At 42.2% G+C, this 24445-nt stretch overlaps 1 protein-coding gene across 3 annotated transcripts in view; it reads right to left on the reverse strand.

The window, feature by feature from the left end:
* Window positions 1–24445, reverse strand: part of Slco5a1 (solute carrier organic anion transporter family member 5A1) — a 147125-nt gene that overhangs the window by 41779 nt on the left and 80901 nt on the right. For 2 of the 3 annotated variants that reach the window (XM_076563710.1, XM_076563709.1), the window contains exon 5: window positions 12861–13025. The exons of the other annotated variant lie outside the window; for it this stretch is intronic. In XM_076563710.1, coding sequence (XP_076419825.1) covers window positions 12861–13025 — 165 coding nt within the window. The remainder of the gene's footprint in view (window positions 1–12860; window positions 13026–24445) is intronic. 3 annotated transcript variants of the gene reach the window in all.

A 24445-nucleotide genomic window follows, 5' to 3' on the forward strand; every position in this document is an offset into this window, starting at 1 on the left:
TGGCAAATCAGGTTTTATTTATTGACCAATCAGAGCAACTTGACATACAGACCATCCCACAGCACAGCCAAGTGCAAACCATCTCAGACACCTGCACTCGGGCCCGTGGTCCTAATCATCCTCTATGCAAACCTGCTGGGTAACGCCACAAGGAACCCAAGAAGGGCTCCCACAGGACATACAGAACATCCCACAGCAAGCATTCATCCATGAAGAACAACAACCCTACATCTATGAGAACATAGGTTTCATGTACTAATGAATTAGTCATGTTGCAAAAAGTAACCATTGGGCAGAAAGCATCAGAACAGAATCAGATCATGGCTGCCAGGTATCCTCTCTACGAACCCATCCGCAATCTCCGCTAATTGCCAGGTGGTCTCCTTCCGTTATTGTTCAGACCTTGTCTATACTGAGTTTTGAATAGTAATGATCATATATTTTTCAGACATACCTTCTCTGTGGAATATTAAAATTCAGCTTGGATAACAAAAACAGTAAATGCAATAAAGACTTTACATTTCATCCCAGAGACACATGGGAAGCACCAAAGGAAGAAACCACAGTGTCGAGATTGTTGTTATGATTGTGCCCCAACTAAACACTGGAGTCTGGCCTCACAGTGTGACAGCCACTGCTCACCAACAACCCCACATGCCGTACTCAGGAAGGGACCTTCAGAAGGACCAAGGCGAGCCTTGAATCTTTACACATCTTCATTTGGACCGAAATGAAGGGTGCAGGGCACATGGCAGATACACTGTTTCTATAATTGAAGAGACAGATGAGTTACTGACATCTCTGATAACTGCACCAAGACTGAATGATGGAAACGTGGACAGAATAAGGAGGAGTTGATTTTTAGAGACCGCTCAGGTTTCCGCCTCTTGGACTAAACAAGACAGAGCCACATCAGAGGACTGGCTCAGGATTTTTTTATTCTTTTAATTTGTTGACTATTGGTTCTTATTGTTCATATATTATTGTTGTTGTTGTTGTTGTTGTTGTTATTTGGATGCTTTGCCTGCATGAATACCTGTGATCCATGTGTGTGTGTTGCCCTCAGAGGCCAGAAGAGGGCATTGGACCCCATGGACCTGGAGTTACAGATAGCTGTGAGCCACCATGTAGGTGCTTAGAATCAAACCTAGGTCCTTTGGAAGAGCAGCCAGTGCTCTTAACTTTCCAGCTCATCTTGCTTGTTTGTTCGTTGATTGGTTGGTTTTTATCATAGAATGTGGAAGGAAGCTATGGGAAAGATCATTTCCTGTCTGAGGACTGCTCTTCTTTCTTCTAGAGCAGGACCCAGGAGGCCAGATGTGTGCTTTGCTATCTGCCTCTGCTGCTGTAGAGCTAAAGTAGTGATGGGCATGTGTCCATGGGGGCAGAACTGCATACTGATAAAATTTGCTCCAGAAAAACATGCATCAGGCTGAACAGGGCACTACACTCTTCCATCAATAGCTCATTAATGCCACAGCTAGACTCTCAAGTGTTCTGAGGGGTGAGGAGACAGGATCTGTGTCAGCCCAGACTGACCTAAAGCTTGGGAGTGTCCTGCCTCAACCTCCCAGGTGCTAAGTTTACAGGCTATACATCTGACTTTCCAGGGTTATGACTGTAAATCCAGTATGTTTTCTGCATCCCAAGAGGCTTACACTTATATTACCATCTGTTTACATCATGAAGTTTTGCTCATTCTGTTGATGATATTTTCCAAGCATTTAAGCTGTTGTTTTCTCCAAGAATACGTACTCAATTTTATTAGTAAGAGAAAAATAATTTTATCTGTAGAAACTTGATGCACAGTCAAGTCTTCTAAATTCTATTTATCTCAAAAACAAAAGAATTTTAGACTAATTTTCCACCTGTCACTAAAAATTCCTCTTAAAACTTACAAGTTACTATTTTCAATCACGTAGTTATTTATGGAAAAATAAATGCTGTGATATAAAGGTTAAATATGTTTATATCATTGCTGTGGGCAATGGTACATAGCAAGTTCCAGGTCAGCCAGGGCTACATAATGAGAAGCTATGTTAAAAAAAAAAAATCCATGCCACAGCAGTATCTAGTCAACTTTTTTGTATCCCCTAAAAAATTTGGTATTTACATAGTATATATTTTAAATAATTTTAAAGAAGATGTTACTCCTGCTTTTTATAAAACAAATATATACTAAGTGCCCTGCGAGAGAAACCTACACCTATAATGCTTCTAAAAGTCACTTAAGTCAAAATCCAAACACTATCCATCTTTCTGCAAATAGAGTGTGAGAGGACTTTCTGTGCAATGACTTGAGGAATCCGTTAGGCTGGAACCTCATTGTTCTAACAGCAGCATACCTACACTTTGCCTCTGGCTGGTGGAAAAAACACCCTGAGCAGAAACTGAGCCTGCCAGCAGAGGTTTTTCTGTGGTCCACCCTACGATGGTTCAGCTTACAAAAGTACTTTGCTTCACCTTCTAATGATGGCTTATCATGTGTTTTATTATTTATATAAAAAGAGTAAGGTGTTTCCTGTCTGTGTGGTAATAAGCATTTCTTGTCCACACTTAAGAGCCAAGGTATTCATAAGCTTTGGACATGACTTTTGTGTGTTAGCAGCAATCACTTCTGAGGAAATGAGAGCTGGTGGACCAGGCTGGAAGGCCGGCACTTGGTAGGCTACGAATGTCTAACTGAGCTCCTGCTTCCTTCTTCACTTGCCTCTAACTGGGGTATTACACTCGATCTTCTAACTCCTCTCTCACTTTACTCTTCTGTGTGTGCTTGATGAAAGCAGAAAGCGGACCATGAGAAGAGGGACAGAGACCCTAAGGGAAGGGAGAGAGGAAAAACAAAGAATCATTTGGGGGGACCACAAAGAGGGGGACAGAGGGGATGGGAAAGAGGAGTGTGAACAGGGTGGATAAAAACAAAGTAAAATAATGAATGTACGACAATGTCCTAGTGAAACCCAGTACTTCGTATGCTGACATAAGTGTCAAAGAATGGTGCATGTCCAAGCTTCCAAAGGAGGGAAGCAACCAACAGTCCCACAGTAATGACCCCTATACCCCACACCAAGGACCAGCATGGCACAGCTCCATGGGTGCAATAGTGGCATGCATACTTCGGCAGTAACCAACAACTCTCTACTTGGACTCTAGGCTTGCATCACAAGAAGGAAACCATCCTTGGTGCCGGAAACCTATCCAACTACCCAGAGCTACTGAAGTAATGGGTCTTGGAGGAGACCCTACATCTACCACATCACTAAAATAACATAATTCCTAACTACATTCTAAATATTTGTCCTTATAACCCCAGATAAGTGTAGTCCTCCGTCTCATAAAGGAAACTTCTCTTTGCAATAGATACCACTACGTAAAACCACAACCAATCAAAATGCAGAGTTGTGGAGCACAATCCCAACTGAAGCGTCTACAGAACAACTCCTGGACTTCAGGCAACATTGTGGAAGAAGAGGCAGAAAGACGTGGGGAGTTTGCTGTGAGATTGTATCTCCTAGTAATGTCCTAAGCTGTGCCCATAAAGTCTCACTAGCATGGCTACCTAAACCTAAACTGAACAAGGATGATACCAGTAGGCATGCCAAAGTGGACCGGGAAAGCTCAAGAGGTCTCAACCCCACACAAAGAGCTAGGGCAGCTAAGGATGCTGAGAGTGGGAGAAACAGTCTTTCCCAGGGAAGACCACACATGTCGATTACTCACTAACAAATGGTCAGGCCTAAAAACATACATATGCATAACATTAACATTATACAGACTGAACAGTTCATAATTAGGAGTGAATATATATAATATATAGTTATACATATTATATATTATGTGTATATATATGTGCACATGTAACAACAATTAGTGAATAAAGAGGCCATGAATTTGAAAGAGATCAAGGAGGAGAGGAAAAGGAAATAATGTAATTATATCATAATCTCAAAAATTAAAAAGTAGTTAGGCAGTGGTGGTGCACGCCTTTAATCCCAGCACTTGGGATGGAGGCAGGTGGATCTCTGAGTTTGTGGCCAGCCTGATCTACAAAGCGGGTTCCAGGACAGCCAGAACTACACAGAGAAACCCTGTCTCAAAAAAAAAAAAACATTTTTTGAATTAAAAGTAAATAAAAATGATGTATGTGTTGTATACATTTATGCATGCTTATTAATAATATATAGGTATATTTATGTATTCAAGCAGAAACAAAAGAAGGCTAACCCAGTAAAAATTGCTTCTGAGGGAGGAAAGAATTGAAGGGAACCAGGATGGACCGGAAGCATCGCAGAATGGACTTCGTCGCATGGCTTGAATTTTTAAATCATTCAATATTTTCTGCAATTTAGAACATGAAAAGAATGTCATCTTTCAAAACTAGAAACAAACAGACTCACAACATGTGAGACATAAGCAAAGCAGGACTATTTCAAGCAAAATTAAGATGCAGTATGTCGTGCATCCGTGGGAAGAGCCTCAGAATCCAAATAACTGCAGGAGCCCCAAAGCTTCAGCTGGTTTTCCAGTGTTGATGTTACTGAGAGTTGGGGCTTGAACTATGACATAGTGTGCGCATGTGGGTGTGAACACACACTTAGAGAAAGTGATTTTCAGCATAGAGGACCTTGAAGACCACGGGGTTGCAGAACGGACGCTTAGTGCCCAGTGGTTAGACAGCTGGAGACTTAGAAAGAGGAGCAGCTACAATATGATCAGAGCACATCAAACATGCAAAGCCGTGAGCTTCCACAGCCATGGTATTTTAATGTACTGGTCACTGTATGGATTTGCTAGCAGTGTAAGTTTTGACTCCAGTAATAAAGAGAAAGGAGTGTACACACACACACACACACACACAATAAATTAGTGATTTGATACTCTGGCCACCCAGGATGCTGCCCTGATGACCTAATGGAGAGCCATCAAAGAGACACACAGCGAGAAGCATGATTCACTGTGAGCATGGGCATCCCTCCTCAGATTCCTTGCTGTCTCCCACCATTGATAGTGTCTGCTGTTCCACTCTGAAGACCAAGATCTAAAAACAAATATAAGCTGGAGAGCTGACTCAGCAGTTAAGAGCACTGGCTGTTCTTCCAGAGAAGCTGGGTTCAATTCCCAGCACTCACTCGGTGGTTCATGATCATTTGTAACTCCAGTTTCAGGGGATGGGATGCCTCTTCTGACCTCCATGGACACCAGGTTCACATGGTGCATAGACATACAAGCATCCAAAACACCCACAAGCATAAAACAAAATTTTAAAAATCTTTTTAAGAAAGATTTCAGTCATCTTCAGGCAAAGGACTGAAATCACCCCTGGCATGCATACAAAGACTAAAGCACTCCCTTGTCCAGCTTAACTTGCATGTGTGTCTACATACTTGGCTGGGGTAAGACTTTTAAAAAAACGTCTACAAGGGCCGGGTGGTGGTGGCGCACGCCTTTAATCCCAGCACTCAGGAGGCAGAGCCAGGCGGATCTCTGTGAGTTCGAGGCCAGCCTGGGCTACCAAGTGAGTCCCAGGAAAGGCACAAAGCTACACAGAGAAACCCTGTCTCGAAAAAAAAAAACAAAAACAAAAACAAAAAACAAAAAACAAAAAACAAAAAAACCGTCTACAAAGGCCAGACACTATGGCACTCAGGAAGTTGAGGCAGAGAATTGCCCTCAGTGTGAGACTAGCTTGGATCATAGAAGTACCAAGCTATCCAGAGCTACAAAGTGAGACCTTGCATCAAAAACTTTAAATCCACTACTTTAAATTAGATTAGTACCATTGTTTGAAATTAGAAAATCCAGTGACGCCTTCTAAAGGAAATTTAAATATAACAAAAATGGCAGAATAGAACTAGAAGAAAAATAGTTTTGCTGAGCATATATTATATACCAAATATATGAGAATAAGATGATCTTACATATCATTACAGAAATCCCGGGGAAGGAAACTTGCTTTTTTACAGTGGAAGTGTTTATCAGGATCCAGATGGGGTCTCTGGATGACATAGGAACACCCACAGCAAAGGACAGCTAGTCACAGCCACAGTGTGTGGGTAGTGACATTACCATCAAGGCCAGAGTGATGAATCAGTTAATAAATTACCCTGTAAGTTAGCAATATAACTTTCTGAGAAATGTGTGAGTAAATGACCCTATAGTACACAAATTGTTTATCTGGTGGCTTTAGGAAAATTATTTCACCTAAAATTTTAAAGGAAAAATATTATAGAGTTCACTCCAGCTCATGTTATTGTTTTCTATAAAATAGACTCAGCGGGAACGGGCTCCTAGTCCAGGCAGATCAACGTGTCTGCTGTGGTTTGTGTCTTGAATATTGTCCAGATGTTCACATATTGAAGGCATGGTTCCCAATCTGTGGTGATAGTGAGAGGTGGCAGAATTTAAAGACATGGAGCCCGGTAGAAGGAAGGCAGAGCAGTGGAGTGTGCCCTTAGAGGGGACATTGGGACACCGTTCCTTTACTGTTTCTCTGTTTGCTACCTGGCCAGTGAAATGCAACACTGCCTCCCACAGGCTGGCTGTATGGTCACGGGTCTGATGAATTTTCACACCATTTATACTAGTTTGACAACACTTTATACAGGTAAAAAAAAAAAAATGAGCCCCGACTTTCTAAGATCCCTGAAGAGCTCTGTTGTTGAAGCTTATTGTACAGAAGGGTGCCAGGGGGACCAACAAAATATAGAAATTTAAAATATTCAATTCAGAATTCAATGGGTATTTTAAAAATATAGAATACTTCAGTCAAGATACCACTTTGGACTCTGTGGTTGCCAGATGTTCCATGCAGATGTCAAGGGTGCTTCATGTGAGAAAGTGGGGACAGTCTTTCATTGTGCAGCAGAGGGGGCTGCCAGGGGCACAGTCCTTACCACTGTCCCCATCCTTCCCTCCAGTCAACATGACCTCGTCTGCACACCTCTCAGGTCTGCTGAGTCATGTCTAGCAAACAACACCTGTTTAACCGCCATCCTTTGAGCACCAGCTAAGTGTCTGCCACATGGCCTGCCACGTGACCTGCCACGTGGTAAGCATCCAAACATTTCTTCAATTACCTGACTCCTGAGAAAGTGAAGAGAATGAATATCTTAGTATTTTCCACTATGACCTTTTACAAAAACCCTCCTGAAGCCAGTGAGATGGCCCAGTGGGAAAGCGCTTGCTAAGCAAGCCTAACTCAGGATCAGCCTGAGTTCAAGCCCCCAAAACTCACATAAAGATGGAAGGAAAGAACCAACTCCAAAACGTTGTCCGATAACTTCCACACACGAATTGTGATATGCATACATCCACAATCAAAAAGAATATCTGCTCTCTGCCAACATTTATAAAACTACTGCAAAACTGACTTTTTAACTATCTTTATAATATGGAAGAACTGGTTTTAGAAAAACTGCAATTGCACACAGAAGTATGGTACAAGTCAAAACAGGTTCACACTGCCCCTGCCTCTAAGATATGATGATTGTCAAAAGCCATGCTCTAAGCTCTGGGACACTCCCTTACATTTCAGCCACAAAACTGCATTTCAGTAACTAAGATACATAGCTAAGTAAAAAAAAAAAAAAAAAAAATCACATCCTAACCTAAGCCTCTTCCCACAGAGAGGATTTGATTATTCTAGACTGGACAGACAAAACAATTCTGCAAGGCTCTGTGTAACATTTGTGTCTAACTTTCTGTCACTCTGTACACCTAAGGGCAGAGTCCCAGGCAAAGGTGACACAGAAAGGTCACAAAACAAATGCCACTGACTTGTCCAGCAGCCAGGGCCCCTGCAGAACGGGACAGGAGCAGAACACCAACAGAACACGTCAGAACAGTGAAAAACTGGATGAGCTCAACGACAATAACATGCGCCTCTCCTGCTGTTTCAGTTAAGACAATGGAATGGTAACTATAGTCTCCGAGAAACACAACTCCAGCATTTATTTGCCTTGAAGGGTGTTAGTTAAGCCTCCCAGATGTTGTCTCCTCCTTTGGAAAAATGGGCATAATTAACGATACCTGCAGAATAGGCTTTAATTACGTGGACTGAACGATGCCATTCATATGAGAATGCTTAGTGTCTCATGCTTTGTAAGCAATAGTGTCATGTCTCAGTCATGAGACGAGAAGGGAGAACATGAGAGCCGTTCTGGTGAAAGCCCCACCCCTCTGTCCAGACCCTGCCCCTCAGAAAGTCCGGCCAAGCATGGCTCCTCCCCCAAAGATGCTCAAGACCACTCCCACAAGGTATTTAAACTGCACCCCAGAAAACAGACATGCGGTGTTTTGGTCTCTCATCCCTGTGTCCTCTCTAGGGGGCTGGAGAATCACCTGGGAACGCTTTACCCGTTAAACCGGGGCTTTTTCTAATTTGGATTGATTTGGATTGCTGCGTCAGCGGAGAGGCTTATCAGGGTGCAAAAACTTTTCAAGAGCGAAGGAAGAACTCTCAGGGCAGGACCAGGAAGCGAGGAGACTATTAAGAGGAAAGCCACCAGCAGAAGGAGGACACAGGAGGACGGGGAAGCACTTGGGGACAGTAGTAGGGGAGAACGGCAAATTAGAACCAAGCGTGATGACATGAAATGAAAATGCCACACAGAACCCATTACTTTTGATGCTAACTGTAAAAATCATTTAAAGTTCTTTTACAAGGGGAAAAATCAATAAATGTCAACAGAGATTTCATAATCATTGTTGCCTATTTTCCATCTCAGACCTTTTCAATCTACATACAGAACTGCAATTGTAAGAGGCAGTCAGCAAGCGGTCATTTGCTTTCCTTCACTATGACGGAGTTGTAAGTTTCCACTGATGTTTGTGAACCTGTTTGAAGTACCTAGCTGCGCATCAGTACTTCACTTGATCCTCCTGACACAAAAGAGATCATCCTGATCTGACGGGAGGTGAATGGTCTGCCCAAGGTCACACAGCCAGAGACCAGTAACAACAGGACTCAAGGTCACACTGTCCAACTGATACTTCATGACGCTTCTCACCAAAACATCAACTTCATAATATTTTATTCAAACCACGTACTCTAATTGGGTTAGCAAGGAGACTGAGTACATAGAAAGTGGGTCTGGGGCTCAGACTGGCTGGATATCCACACAGGATTGGTACAGACTGAGTGTAGTGCTGTGCTGACACCTTCATGAGCGACTGAAGTCATCATCTCCACCAGGACACAGGAGTCCTCCAGGGTGACTACTGTGAAGTTCAGTAGTGCTGATGCTGCCTGGGAAAATGTCCAGGCCCCAATGCCAGAGATCACCCCGTATCTGCCTGCCTGGCTCCTCTGTTTAACCTTCCCATGAACTGCTCTGATTTTCTTTCTTCCTTATTTTTTCCCACTAGAACCAGCCTTATCTTATCCCTTTCCCCACCCCCCATCATTCCGCCTCACTCTGCTCCTCTGACTCCAAATAGACACTTTTGACTGTTGAGAGAGAGAGAGAGAGATGATGATGATGATAGATAGATAGATAGATAGATAGATAGATAGATAGATAGATAGATAGATAGATAGATAGGTAATGGTAGATAGGTAGGTAGGTAGATAAATAGATGGATGGATAACAGATAGATAGTTTGGTTAAAGATATTTTTGCCGCCAGGCAGTGGTGGCGCAACACTTTTAATCCCAGCACTCGGGAGGCAGAGGCAGGCGGATCTCTGTGAGTTCAAGGCCAGCCTGGGCTACAGAGTGAGTTCCAAGAAAGGCACCAAAACTACACAAAGAAACCCTGTCTCGGAAAAAAGAAAAGAAAAAGAAAAAGAAAAGATATTTTTGCCATGAAAATAAACTCAAACCTTACTAGCCAAAACAACCTCTGGAGCCAAAATTTTCTATTTCTATTTCCATTATCAAAGCAGCCTGGGAGGATGTCTATTTTTAATTATTTAATTTTAATTGACAAAAATTATGTATGGGGTACAATGTGATGTACCCCTATAAGTATATATTGTATAATTATTAAATAAAATAGCATATCCATCATCCCAAGGTGTTCTTTTGTAATGAGAACATATAAAATTTCCTTTGAGCAATATTAGGTATGTAGTAACTGTTAACTGTAGCTGCCATTCTGTACAATCAATTCCTGAGCAGCCTTCCCTAACTTATTTCATAAGCTTTGTCTCTGCTGTCCGATCCATTAGCCCTGGGAACCCTGGTTTGGGTGTTTATAAGTCCCTGCCCTCTCCGCGGCACACAGCTGGACAGTGCTGGTGTAGACTGACAACATAAACAAGCCAGTGTTCCCAGACCAGCTTCTGGCCTGTGTCTGGGACAGTTTTTGACCCACTAACAACACACGAAATTGCTTGGGCTGAGATAATTATCCAAATAATTTTTCAAAAATAAATGCTAAATCCAGGGTATAGCTCATTGGTGGGGGACATTCCAGCATGCATGATGCCCAATCAATAAAAAAAAATGAAAAGATAACTTAAATTCAAAAAACGTTGTCAGTGAAGAAATTAACGCTATTGTAAAACCTTTTTATTCCACTTCAATCTGCATGTATAGGAAGAAGGGCTTCGGGTCAAAAAAAAAAATCTCAAAGTCTTTTTAAAAAATTAAAATCTGTGTTCAGAGGGTAAGAAGGAACTGATTTATGACAAGGCAAAAGCCCAAGAAGAGTTTTAAAGAAATTATTATGCATTTAATCTCACTGTAACTTCATGAGGCACCCTCTGCTCTTACCCAACCTGAATTGTTGTTGAATTTACTTCTTGTCTATGAATCAAATGATAATAGTCAAGAGAGAGTTCCCGAGCCATTGGAAAACACGGGAGGCCATGACGTTGAGAAGAATGACCGTGGTTTTGAAATAGACGCTGGTGACAGAGGATGGAGCCTGATGGATGCCGCAACCAGAAGGAATTGTACTCAGTCACGTGCCTCCTCTCATCCTGGAGGGACAGCGTGGGCTTAGGGAGAGACAGCCTCTGTGAGCTAGCCTCGTTTAGACAGGTGTATCTGCTCTGCATCTGGAGCGCTGTACACCCAACCCTCCAGATCCTACTGAACCTCCTCCAGTTTTCCTCAGAGAATAGTCTAGCTAGCCTCTTCTCTACCCGGACTAAAGAGATGGCCTCATCAGTCCACATCTAATTCACTTCACCTGCAATCAGCCCTGGAGCCCTGGAGTGAAAACTGTACATGTGGAGGGCCTTGGGATAACCTAGACAGCTCTGGACTTCCTAGTGTGGCTGGAATAGGGACACACATGATTGAATTGCTGCACTTTACCACAGGAAAATTGTTCATTGGAAAGACAGGTTTCTGTGAGACGTGACGGCTCACATAGATAATCTCCGCACACAGAGGCTGAGGCAGTGGGATCATGAGTTCCGGGCTATGCTAAGCTGCACAGTGAGATCAGTTTCAGAATAAATGAAGTAAAATACTGAGACAATGTCTCACACATACACATATACACACAAACAAATAACAATGATACCCTATCATGATGAGTAAATAAAAGGTTGATTTCACAGTCAAATAAGCCTGGAGAAAAACATGGTTTGCATGTCCCTCTGGGGGGGGGGGTCTTACAGTGCGTGCTGAGATAGGGGAGGTGTTGAAAAAGAAGGGGTGCAGGGAGAACCCTGTAACACTTCCTTTGACACAGCAAGCCCCAGATTTTCTAGAACCTTCTTCCTAATCACACTTTTCCATACTGAAACTTAGCTTAGGGAATGGGAAAGTCTCTTCACTTTGAATCTTGTCCCAAGTGCTCTGGGTTACCTGCCCATCAGCAAAGGTCGATGTAAGAGTTAAACTAAGAATGAAGGGCTCCTTTTCCTGTTAGCCAAGCTGAAACATGATCTCTGGATGTCACATCGACCCAGAAAAGCAGTTTTGAAAGCAAGAGAGAGCAAAACACACTTTAACTCACAAATTACAGCAGTCCACAGCCGTATATTATGTATCAAACAATTTACAACCGTGGACACAACCAGTTTTTATGCCTTTCTATATACAAGGTGAAGCAGAGTGTTTACCAGACAAGCAAACAAATATTTCAAATCAGCTTCTCTTTTACAGTGATTTTTTTTTTCTGTTCATTTTTAGGTAGTTTAAGCTTACTGGGTTTAAATGTAGAAACGGGATATGGTAGGAAACCAAGCTATGTGAAAATCTACTGTTATTCAAAAATATTTAATTATCCTTTGCTGAAACATTAATCTTTCTGCAGATAGAGTCATTGGTCAATCGATGAATATCACTAAGGAAGTATTTAGAATATTACATAACACTGTAATTCCCCTAATAGCTGAGAATTAGTTTTCCCACATTACCAAATAAGGTTTGAGTGCCAAGTCCTACAAGAACACATATCAAAGACTTTTCAAAAGTTGGCTCGATTAGACATAAAACATCTAAAATAAAGTACATGAAACATCCCTTTACATGTCATGCATCTCCAGTAATTCTATTGAAATCTACTCAGGTTTATGAATAGAAAATCCTGATACCATGGAACTAAGCTGGATTTTACATCATCAACTTCACTTAACATTTTAAGGTCCATGTTAATCCACAAAATCAACATTAATCTAAATGTGAATCTCGTTGCTTATTTTGTTTTTTCGACTGGAGTCCACAAAAAAGCATCACTACACAATATTCTACTTTTTTCAAAACACAGTTTTGAAAATATCACACGAATAGAATCGGAATCTCAGAAAGCACATCCCTGGCCTTCCTGGCCAGCTCGGGGGCAGCTGGAGCTGGCAGCACACTTGGTGAGCCCTCGGGGTGAGCCTGGCCTTCCTCCCCACTCACTCCACCGCAGTCTGTGGGCACGGCGACCAAGTTTCGCCCTGTGGCAGTGCCTTACCAGTGTAGATGCTGGCATTGGAAGCTGGGATACCAAACTGTGACTCGATGAACTTGGGGATGAAGGTAATGAAAGCGGTGACAATGGCACTCTCAGCTGTGTACGACAGACTCACAAAAAGGAATGTCATGTTGCTTAAGATCCTGACAGCTGCTCTTGGTAGGTCTACAAAATGACAGAAATGATACATGCATGTTATAAACAATGGATGGAAAACAAAAGAAAACTGAACTTTTTTTTTCTTATGAACTGAAAATAGTCCTTGGGCAACAGATGAAAAGCTCTGATGATGCTTCTTTTTCCCTTTGTTTTCTGTGTTGTCTTTTTTGAGACAAGGTTTCTCTGTGTGTAGCCCTGGCTGTCCTGGAACTCACTCTGAAGACCAGGCTGGGCTTGAACTCAGAGATCCGCCTGCCTCTGCCTCCCGAGTGCTGGGATTAAAGGCGTGCGCCAGCACAGCCTCACTTCTGAAGACACTTGAAACCACCCCTGTTCTTCCAGTTTCTTAATTTTCAACCAGGATAATGAAGGAAATAGCATCTAAAATCATACCCAGACACTAATGTCGTCATAAAAAGCATCCAGCCAATGAAATTATTTGCATTTTTCATTAATTAAAATACATTTTCTGTTAAAATCCTAAAGATTCTTTAATATGAAAATGACCTGTGGTCTAATCATGCATCATAATTTCCAGTTCACCCAGCTAAGACTATCCTGAAAAGATGTACTTCTCTTTTTTAAAATTCAATTTATTATTTACTCTGTGTGTGTGTGTGTGTGTGTGTGTGTGTGTGTGTGTGTGTGTGTGTGTGTGTGTGTGTGTAAGAGAGTTCGTGTATGCAAAAAGATATGAGGGTGCCCTAGGAAGCTAGAAAAGGGTAATAGATTCCCTGCAGCTAGAGTTCCTGGTGATTGTGAGTCACCCAAAATGAGAGCTGGGAACTGAACTTGGGTCCTAAGGAAAACAGCAGGTACTCCTAAAGCTGAGCCATCTCTTAAGTCCAAGATGCATTTCAGAGTTGGCCTGTCTTTGGTCCCACACTGCAGATGCCCAAAGCAGGTGGGCAATGTTGTACATCTGATCTTTCAGCCTTGCTTATGAAACAAGAAATAATCCTAGCTAAAGGAATGAGAACATTGGGTCAGGCACTTCCAGGGACTTTAGATTGAAGAACAAAAGCCATGATATCCTAAGATGATGATGCTATCCCAGAGATGAGGCTCAGTACCCACTGGGCAGCATCTCAGGGAGAAAGATCTCATCCTTAGGTCTAGCTATTTACTTAACAGAATGTGCTACAGATACAGCATCATTTATAATATAAAATGTGCGATGGCTAAATGGCCATCAATGGGCAATGCTTAAATAAATTATGATACAGCCATATAATTGAATATGAGATGTTCGTTAAAAATGAAACAGCTCTATGTGCTAACACAAAAGAATTATAAAAAGTGTTATATTGACAAGTAAAGCAAGCTATAGAAACATACATAAATGTGTACATACAGTAATATTTGAGTAAAAATAAAACAAGCCAAAAGAATGCATTCATAGGAGATGAAATGATGACTTCTTAATACACTAATACCAAATTCTTAAGGGCTTAAGTTGTGCAACTATGTCAAAGGTTGAGAGGGGAATAAATGGAAATTCTATATCCTATCAACTTCTGTATTTTCATTTTTATAGAATGGATGGATGCACATTTGCATAATTGTTGTGACTCTGTGGAAAAGTTCATCTTGGAAAACATCTATGTCTTATGTTACAACATAGTAAAGTCATTTTGTTATAATTAGCCAACTTTATTGACACTATGATTCATAGCCTCCCACTTACCAGAATCTAAAACTTAGGAAATAGAGAGTATTTGTTCATATCACTTCAAAATGTAATTAAATGTAATGTTCTAGGTCTTATCTAACCTTGTGAGCTTTAAGACTTTAAGGAGAAAGCTAATATGCAGACTTGACCTTTAATGTGGATAAACACAGCAGAGAAAAACAACCAAACCATTTCATAATTTTTTCCTGTGAATGTTAAATTAAAATGTCATATCAAAACTTCAAAGTAGGTAAGTTGAGACTCTCAACATTCAAAGATTCTAATTAAGTTTAGCTGGCATATTAAAAGGCAAAGTATTGAATCTAAAACATCTGGGAAAAGAGGAAAAGTTTAAAACACAAGATGATACTATTTGTATCATATGAAAATTTGAAGTCATAGTCAACATCTCAAATTGGTTTTTCTTTTTATAATATATTTTTAATTATGTATATGTGTGCATATCTATGAGTAGGTATAGACACATGGGTACACATGCCCTTGGAGACCAGAGGTATCAGGATCCCTTGGAGCTGGAGTTACAGGCACTTGTTAGCACAGATGCTGGGAACCTTATGCTTGGTCCTCTGCAAGAGCTGTAGATGCTCGAGACCCACTGAGCCCTCTCTCCAGCCCCTACATCCGTTTTTCTTTTAGAGACATTTGGTTTGGTAAAATGGTCTTTTAGCATCAAGGCTAAGAAAAAAGTATATGAATGTTCTCTCATCTCATTAAAAAATTATTGAATAAATAGATAAGTAAATAAAACCAAAGTTGGTTGTCATTTAAGAAGAATCAACAAAGTTCAGACTTCCAATAAATCTTTCACCCTCCATATCTGCTGACTGGGACTTAGTTTTCTGCCCAAATGCCCCAAAGGAGCCAAAGAATTTAGAGCTAAATTTTGGGCTGGTGCCACTGTGTGTTTTTTATATACAGGGACTTAGCTAATAATTACACTGAAGAATGATGGAAATCAGATCACTAACTGCCAGAAAAGGAGTCAGAAGTGTGGAAAGAAGGACCAGATAGGTACTAGATTAGAACTGAAGGTACTCATATGAACCAATTAGATGAACAGAGACATTGAAAAATGAGAGATACACTGGATGATGATGATGATAGATAGATAGATAAATAGACAGACAGACAGGTAGCTATAGATGTTATAGATGGATGACAGATAGATACACTAGAACAAATTGACTGGCAGGTGATATATAACAGATAGATAAAGATATGATAGGTTGGCTGACAGGTAGCAGATAGATGTATACAAGTGTATGTAGCTTGAGAATTTTCTCTCCAGGTCCCGCCAAGCCCCAGCAGTCCGACAGCCCACTTATAAAATAAACACACAGACGCATATGTTATTTAAACTGTTTGGCCTAGTGGCTCAGGCTTCTTGCTAACTGTTCTTATATCTTAAATTAATCCATTTCTATAAATCTATACCTTGCCATGTGGCTTGTGGCTTACCGGCATCTTCACATGCTGCTTGTCATGGTGGTGGCTGGCTGTGTCTCCCTCCACCTTCCTGTTTTCTCAATTCTCCTCTCTGTTAGTCCCGCCTATACTTCCTGCCTGGCCACTGGCCAATCAGTGTTTTATTTACTGACCAATCAGAGCAATTTGACATACAGAACATCCCACAGCAAGTGTATGCATGTGTCTGGGTGTGTACATGTTATTTCCTAGCACTGTCGGAAACAGGACTTTGACATAATGATACCCCCAGTAAGAATGAGCCTACCCAGCATGCAGTTCTGTGGTGGTATTGTGTTCCTCAATATATTGTGCACCCTAATAAATTTGTCTGGGGTCAGAGAACAGAACAGCCACTAGATAGACATAGAGGCCAGAAAATGGTGGCACACATGCCTTTAGTCCTAGCATCCTGGAGGCAGAGATCCATCCAGATCTCTGTGAGTTCAAAGCCACACTGGAAACAGCCAGGCATGGTGACACACGCCTTTAATCCTAGGGAGTGATGGCAGAAAGCAGAAAGATATATAAGGCGTGAAAACCAAGAACTAGGCCTGGTTAAGCTTTCAGGCTTTTGAGCAGCACAATTCAGCAGAGATCCATTCTGATGAGGACACAGAGGCTTCCAGTCTGAAGAAACAGAATCAGCTGAGGAATTGGCGAGGTGAGGTGGCTGTAGCTTGTTCTGCTTCTCTGATCTTTCAGCATTCACCCCAATACCTGGCACTGGTTTTGTTTTTATTAATAAGACCTTTTAAGATTCATCTACCCAGTTCTTAGTTTCTAGAAGTCATTTTCTACTGAAAGGAACAGAGAAATGTCTGACTTCAGAGTTGGAAGATAAAAATACAAAATGAGCTTGAAAAATCTTATTGAAGAAGAGGGTGAAAAATCACTCCAATGGGCAGATTCCCCCAAGTTTGAGCTTGATGGAGGCTAAAAGAAGTATGTGGAAATCAAACAGAAACAATATCCATCCAATCCTCATTATTTGTAGATTTTGTACTGGCCAATTTAGCTACTTGCTGAAATGGACCTGTAAGCCTACAATTAATATTTGAAGCACTCTCATAGCCACTCGGAGCAGCAAGAACTTGAGTCATCCATGCTCTCCCTTCCTGTCAAAGGTGGAAAACACATCCTGCCTTCTTCTTGCAGTTCTGACATGGTAAAAGTAGGTCTTTGTCAGAATAGTTTGTCGCAGTTTTCTCATTATGTTGTTTGTTGGCGATTTTGCTTGATTAAAAAGTTCCCTAATTGGCTGGGCGGTGGTGGCACACACCTTTAATCCCAGCACTCGGGAGGCAGAGCCAGGCGGATCTCTGTGAGTTCGAGGCCAGCCTGGGCTACCAAGTGAGTTCCAGGAAAGGCGCAAAAGCTACACAGAGAAACCCTGTCTCGAAAAACAAACAAACAAACAAACAAACAAAAGGTCCCTAATATCAGGCATGGTGGCACATGTCTGTAATCCCAGTACTTAGGAGGCAAAGATACAAGAACCACTAGTTGAGGGCCAACCTCGTCTATACAGCAAGACTTTTCCTCCAAAGCATAAAGGGTGAAACAAGAAACCCCCAGGGGGTTGTCTGTGGTGCCACTAGCTACAGGTGACTGTAATGAACGAGCGTGGGAGAAAAATACACACATCGAAGATGCTCACACCAGGCATGCGTTACAGGCATTTGACATGACTTCCAAGTTAATGAATCAACAGCAGCCATTACATACAGGTGTTTAAACATAAAATGAAGTCAGGTACAGATGAGCTGGTGAACACACTGTGACAGAACCAACCCTGTGTATACTCTAGAAACAGTACTTCCATATTGATTTGGTGGTCATGGTGACGTCACAAAGCAAAATGGCCCTGAAGAATAGGAGTTCATTGATCTTATGTAACCTCAAAATATTCCCCTATAAGGCACTTATACAGTATTTATTGATTTTATTGCACTTGACTAATTAACTTTTGGATGGAGCAACCTAGAAAATGCAACCTCATCCAAGGATCAAATCTCTAACCTACCAGATTATTGGGCAAATTAATACAATCTGCCTAGTTAGGGTGTACTGAACATAGTATCATTTTTGTGCTAAGCCTTAAAAAGTGCATAAATCAGAAGACAGCATCAAATCCCAACTAAGGAATAGTCTATAAAGATAACTTTTGCCTATGCTTTTGAGAAAAGGTCAAGATCAGGAAGATGAGGATCTGCCCAAGACTGGAGGAGACCCAAAAACTAAATACATGTGATTCTGGATTGGACCTTGAACATAAAGGGCATCTTCAAGAAGACAGGCCTGTCTTAGACAGTGGAAACAGCTCACTGTGTATTTCTGAGTTTTGTTGGCTGCCCAGTGGTCATGCAGGGCAGTGTCCTTGAACTTAGGAAAAACATAGGGGAGTATGAGGAGTGGTCAAGCATGTCTTTGACTTCCAGGGAATGACAATTATTGGAGACTTAACACAGGGCACCAAGTAACCAGGACTCTGGGTGCCTTCTTGCAGCCTTTATGTATACACAAAACTATTTCAAAAGCATAGCTTTAATAAGTAAATTGGACAAGAAATTGCTCAACCTATGGATTTGCAGCCCAGTGTCTAATTCATTTTTAATGCTACAGAATGTATTTTAGATCCATTTCTTGGTGTCATGTATAATGTATTATTATACAATCAAAGATGCCATGAAGAGCATGAGAGGGGGTACTGAGGAATTATAATGATGATCTGGCATTTAATCATTTGATACTAAGAAAATTTTCAAGTTCAGGGCTGTCAAGACAACCCAGCAGGTAGAGAAAGATGTGTACCACCAAGCCAAATTCAGTGTTAAGAAGAAGCCAACAACACTAAAATCAGGAGATGCCTTCTGTTACATAGAAGTAATGTCAGAAGAAAAATGCAATGCACAACTCAAGGGAATGTAACATGAAGTGGACAATACTTAAGAAACACTTGTGGCCATGCCTGGTGGTCTATGCCTTAAATCCCAGCACTCAGGAGACAGAGATGGGTGGATATCTGCAAATCTGAGGTCAGCCTGATCTACAAATTGAGTTCCAGGTCAGTCAAGGCTATATAGTGAGACTCTGGTTTTTTGTTTTTGTTTTTTGTTTTCTGTTTTAAAAAGAAAGAAAGAAGAGAAAAAATAAAACACCTGTAAAAGACATATTAATGGTGTTGGCGGGTCCTTTGCTCCTTCTAGACAGATGCCAATAGTAGTTCGGGTGGCCCTGACATCACACAAATCTAGACAAATAGATCAATTTCATTCTACCCACAAAAACGATGTGCTGCAATGAATCAGCTGAGGTTCTCCTCAATGGCCTTGCAAATCTTTAGTCAAAGTTTTAGGAAATCTAAGATCTGTGGTATGAGGAGTTTCTTATGGAAATTGATAAGGGACATTATTTATGAGAGACTGGTCAGTCCCAGGGCAGGTGGGACCACAGCTGGTTCTCATCAGTCCCAGGGCAGGTGGGACCACAGCTGGTTCTCATCAGTCCCAGGGCAGGTGGGACCACAGCTGGTTCTCATCAGTCCCAGGGCAGGTGGGACCACAGCTGGTTCTCATCAGTCCCAGGGCAGGTTCTTCTCTGAAGCCTTGTAGCCAACAGATATTGGCATGCTCGTCATGACCCAACCATTAGGCAAGCATGCTCCAGTACATATGAGTGTTTTAAGTAAGACTATGGTCTGAAGCATCTCTCTGACTAATGTTGAAAGCACCAAACTTCAAATGACAGTCATATGTGGCAAAGAAAAAAGGTACAGCCATCTTTTCAAGGGGAAAGGAGAGGTACTTACTGAGAGTTTATTGTCGTGAGAAATAGATCCTTTTGTCGAGAACTATGAACATGTGTTGCACTAAGGATCTCTCACGGTCACTACTCCTACTGAAGCCACAGTCGTTTTTACTATGTGCCTACTGGAAGCACTAAAACATCCTTAGAATGTATTTATTCATTAGTATTCTTTATTACATCACAACAGCAATGTATACTAAAAGTAATATCTGTGTATGAGAAAATGAAATGAATGTCATGGGTGCACCATTTCCTTCTAGAGAATAGGTCAGTTCAGAGAGCGTGAGTGGTAAGATGAAGGGGGTCTGTGGTGCAGACACATGGAAAGTACTGAGAACAAGCCGGGTGGATCCATTATCATCTGAATGACAGATCTTTAAAGCTAAGGAAACCCAACACTTCCTATGCTAACCTACAAGATTAATTTTAAAAAGTCGGAAGAAAGACTTAAAAATCCCTAGCAGATTTAGATAAGATTACAATTAAAAAGTCCATTAACAAGTAGTTAAAATGCTATTAAGAGAATACAGTATTCATGAATACAGTATTTTGTTTATACAGCGCATAAATGGGGAGAGGTCTTTTGTAGGCTTCAGCTGTAAGTAACTGAGCAACTGCCTCTTCAAGCAGCAGTCCTGGGATTTTGATATGCTAGTCAGAATCACTAGACAATCGAAAATTTAATTTACATTGTCTTCAAGATTCGAATTCATGAGTATAAATGCTAATTACTTGATGCTAGGTCCAGGATATTTTAACCTTCCCTTCACATTCTGGTAGTTTGGTTGGTTGGTTTGTTTTTGTTGTTGCAAGAAAATTTGTTCCCTCTGATCTGCTTGTGTATTTGTTTCCTCCTGTTGACATTCAGCCTCCAGGTCAACATTCCTCTATCACGTTTTTCTAAAAGTAAATAGAGCCCATCAATTTTATTCTTTCCATATCTATTTTAAAATTTCACTTTCCCCCCAAAAATCCCAATAACAGCTCTGATCCAGCTTCTGGCCTCACTCCTGTTTCTGCCTCCTGGACAAACCCGCTGCCTTCCACGCCTAAGGGCTCTACAAGCTGTGACAGCCCACGTGTTCCGTGGCATTGGCCTCGGTGCCATCATTGGGTATCTCGGTACAATAAAATCACTTTAGAGCAGCTTTGCTGCCTATCTCTTCATTAAATCTCCTGGTTCCCTCTTTGACAAGCACCAGATGTGTGACACTTTCCCCTTATTTCAAATTCGCTCATCATTAATGTACTTTTAAATCCACTGATGAGTCAAGAAACTGGGGGAGACACCAGCCAGTATCACAGTCAGAGTTATCTTGCAGTAGGAGTCAAGTATTATCCCTACTCCCTACACACTATCCTTGAAACCAATGACCCTTCAGGATCCCCCAAATAAGACACATGAAAGTATTCTAAATGCTGAACTCCCACAAGGTACTGTACACAGCATCTCATGCTTTACATTGAAATCGCCTTCCAGCCTAGCTGCAGGATCCCTGAGCCACTCAACTGCAGACAAGTGGACAGACAGAAATGGAAATGCCAGGCCCAAAAGGCATCAGTAAGAATGAACAGGCCACAGCATGCCTTTGCTTGCTTAGATTTAGCACTAATGAGCATTGTCGTCCATCTTTCTGAATGGAGACTCCTCCAATGAGTGACTCCACCGTCAGTTTGCACCGGGTATAAACTGTATAGTTCTCATTCCTAGGGACATTTTACCGGGTCTCTTGCCACCTGCCTTTCAGCTCATCATCTACACATGCAAATAAAAATGGGGGTGGGCTGCCACAAGAAAACAAAGCCTCAAGGAAATGAAAGTAAATTAGAAATGAAGAAAACTGAGAGCAGAGCGTGAAAAGCGGGAAGGGAATTAAACATGGCCGTAAGTCTGAATCTCCTGGTCAGCCAGGTAAAAAGTTCTCCATCATCACCATCATCATCATCATCACCATCATCATCATCATCAACAACATCAACAACAACACTGATTTCTTTGTGGAAAACAAAGCTTTTCCATTACTGTACAGTAGGAAGCAGTGGGTCTTTGTGTAGTCCCTCAGCCCTCAGCATCAGCGAGACCTGAATGGTTGTTTAAGATGTTGAGGTCCAGATCCCCTAGATCAAAATCCTGGAGCTTTTCTGGGGATGCTAACGGAGGCTAAATTTGAGTGCTGTAGTGCTGAAGAAGGGCTTATGAAAAGGGCACTGAGGAATCATCCTTGGGCAAGTACTGGGGACTGAGTAGTGGCCTTCAGTTAAAGGTACAGAACCTAAAACTATTGTGCAGCCCAGTGAAGCTCACACATAAGAGCATCACAGTTGAAACCTTGGCTTGACACTCGAACACTCTACTTTCTTTGCGACACGTAACAAAGGCCACACACAGTTCAGCTGGGTAGCGTCTGGAAACTCCAGTTCGATTTTGCCCTCCTGCCTCCCTCCACTAATTCTTGTGCCTGTTATCTGAGCTTGAGACCCTAATACATCTCCCTGCCTGTCTGTAGCGGTCAGCTGTCGCTATCAGCACAACTGATTTAGACTTAACCTAGAAGACACACCTAAAACTTGTCTGCGATGCTCTTTTTGCAGAGGTTTAACTGATCTGAGAAGACCCATCCTGAGTGAGGGGTGGTGTTGTTTGTTTTTGCTCTTTTGGGGGCCTGCCACCCAGCTCCCGTATAAATCACACTCAAAGGCTTATTCCTAATTATAAATGCCCGGCTTCAGCTAGGCTTGTTTCTTGTGAGCTTTTCTTAACTTTAAATTATCCCATCTATCTTTTGCCTCTGGGCTTTTCCTTTTCTATTCCTGTACACCTTTCTTTGTTTCTTACTCCATGGCTTGCTGCATAGCTGGATGGCTGGACCCTGGGTCCTCCTCCTTCTCTGTCTCCTTCTTTCTCACCTCCCAGATTTCTCCCTCTATTTATTCTCTCTGCCTGCCAGCCCTGCCTATTTCTCTCTCCTGCCTCACTATTGGCCACTCAGCTCTTTTTTAGACCATCAGGTGTTTCAGGCAGGCAAAGTAACACAGCTTCACAGAGTTAAACAAAAGCAACATAAACAAAAGTAACACACCTTACAACAATATTACCCAACAAGGGAAGGACCATCCCATGGGCTGGGGAGAGAGAGACATAGACAGAAACAGGGAGGGGATGGGGGTAGGAGAAGCAAAGGCCAGTACAGTCTGAATCTGCATTCATCTCTCTGCTTTCTGACTACGGGGGTCATGTGACCAGCTGCCCCACGCTCCTGCTGCCCTGACTTCCCCACCATAAGAGATGGCAGCCGTCCAAACTATGAGTTAAAATTAAGCCCTTTTTTTTCTTCAAGTTGCTCCTTGTCAGGTATTGGGTCACAGCAATGAGAAGAGTAACTGCCACATGTAGTCCCACGCCGGCTGTCACATCCTACAGAAATGACCTTGCTTTCTCTCCTTCAACGATTCACTTGTTTAAGTGTGCAGAGGGTTCTTGTAAAAGTGTGTGTGAGGCCAGGTAGGTAAAAGAATGGGATGGAAGGGGGGGGGCCCAAGGAGAAAGCTGTGGACAGAGCCCAGGTGAGGTTTGCCCAGAACACAAGGAAAAGACAGCCTGGTCCATTGGCCCCTGCCTCTCCCTTCTGCTTAGGTGCTTTTCGCTCAGCTGTGGAGGAACCCGGCGAAGGTGACTCCTCGGAGGAACCCGGTGAAGGTGACTCCTTAGAGGAACCTGGTGAAGGTAAGTCCTTAGCTCACAGCTTCTGTCCTCTCCTGTCACACACATAAGAAAGCCACCTGCCCCAGAGAACTTCGCGTATCTAATCCATGGCTATGTCTTCCATCCTTTCATTTACAAATCACGCTTCAACCACACCAGGCTCTTTGCTGGTCCAGGTGTATACTGACCCTGGGGCCTTAGCAGCCGTCATTCCGATTCTAGGAATGCTCCTCCCCACAGCCCCTTATTTACTTCAGTGTGTTCCTCAGTGAGGCCTTCCTTAATCTGCTTTAAAAAATCTCCAACCTCCCTCTTGCTGCTCTGAGCTCCCACCCTCCTTGATAGGTCAGCTCTCAGCACTGACCCATGATGCACAGTGTCCTTTGATAGCCCCGGGGGATGGGCTCCAGGAGCACTCAAGACTCTTACACTATGAAGAGGCACAGTGTTGCACATACATTTTGACACCCTTGCACAGACTTTCGGTCACCTCTGCATTGCTGATAACACTCTTCACAACATAAAGGCCAGGTAAATAGGCTGCTTTGTTTTGTTTATGACTGTGACAAGAAAAAGTCCCCACACGCTCAGGCTCAGGGCAGATGGAATTTTTTGTTATTTCTGGTCTGTGGTTTGTTGAGATCATAGATTCAGGGATAACTGGAACTTCCTTGTATCTTTACTTTGCTGTCTCCCCAGTGAGAAAGCCAACCCCACCAAGGCAAGATTTCCCCCCTCCCCCGCCACATACATTGC

Source organism: Peromyscus maniculatus, chromosome 2, assembly GCF_049852395.1.
Source record: "Peromyscus maniculatus bairdii isolate BWxNUB_F1_BW_parent chromosome 2, HU_Pman_BW_mat_3.1, whole genome shotgun sequence".
NCBI lineage: Eukaryota > Metazoa > Chordata > Mammalia > Rodentia > Cricetidae > Peromyscus > Peromyscus maniculatus.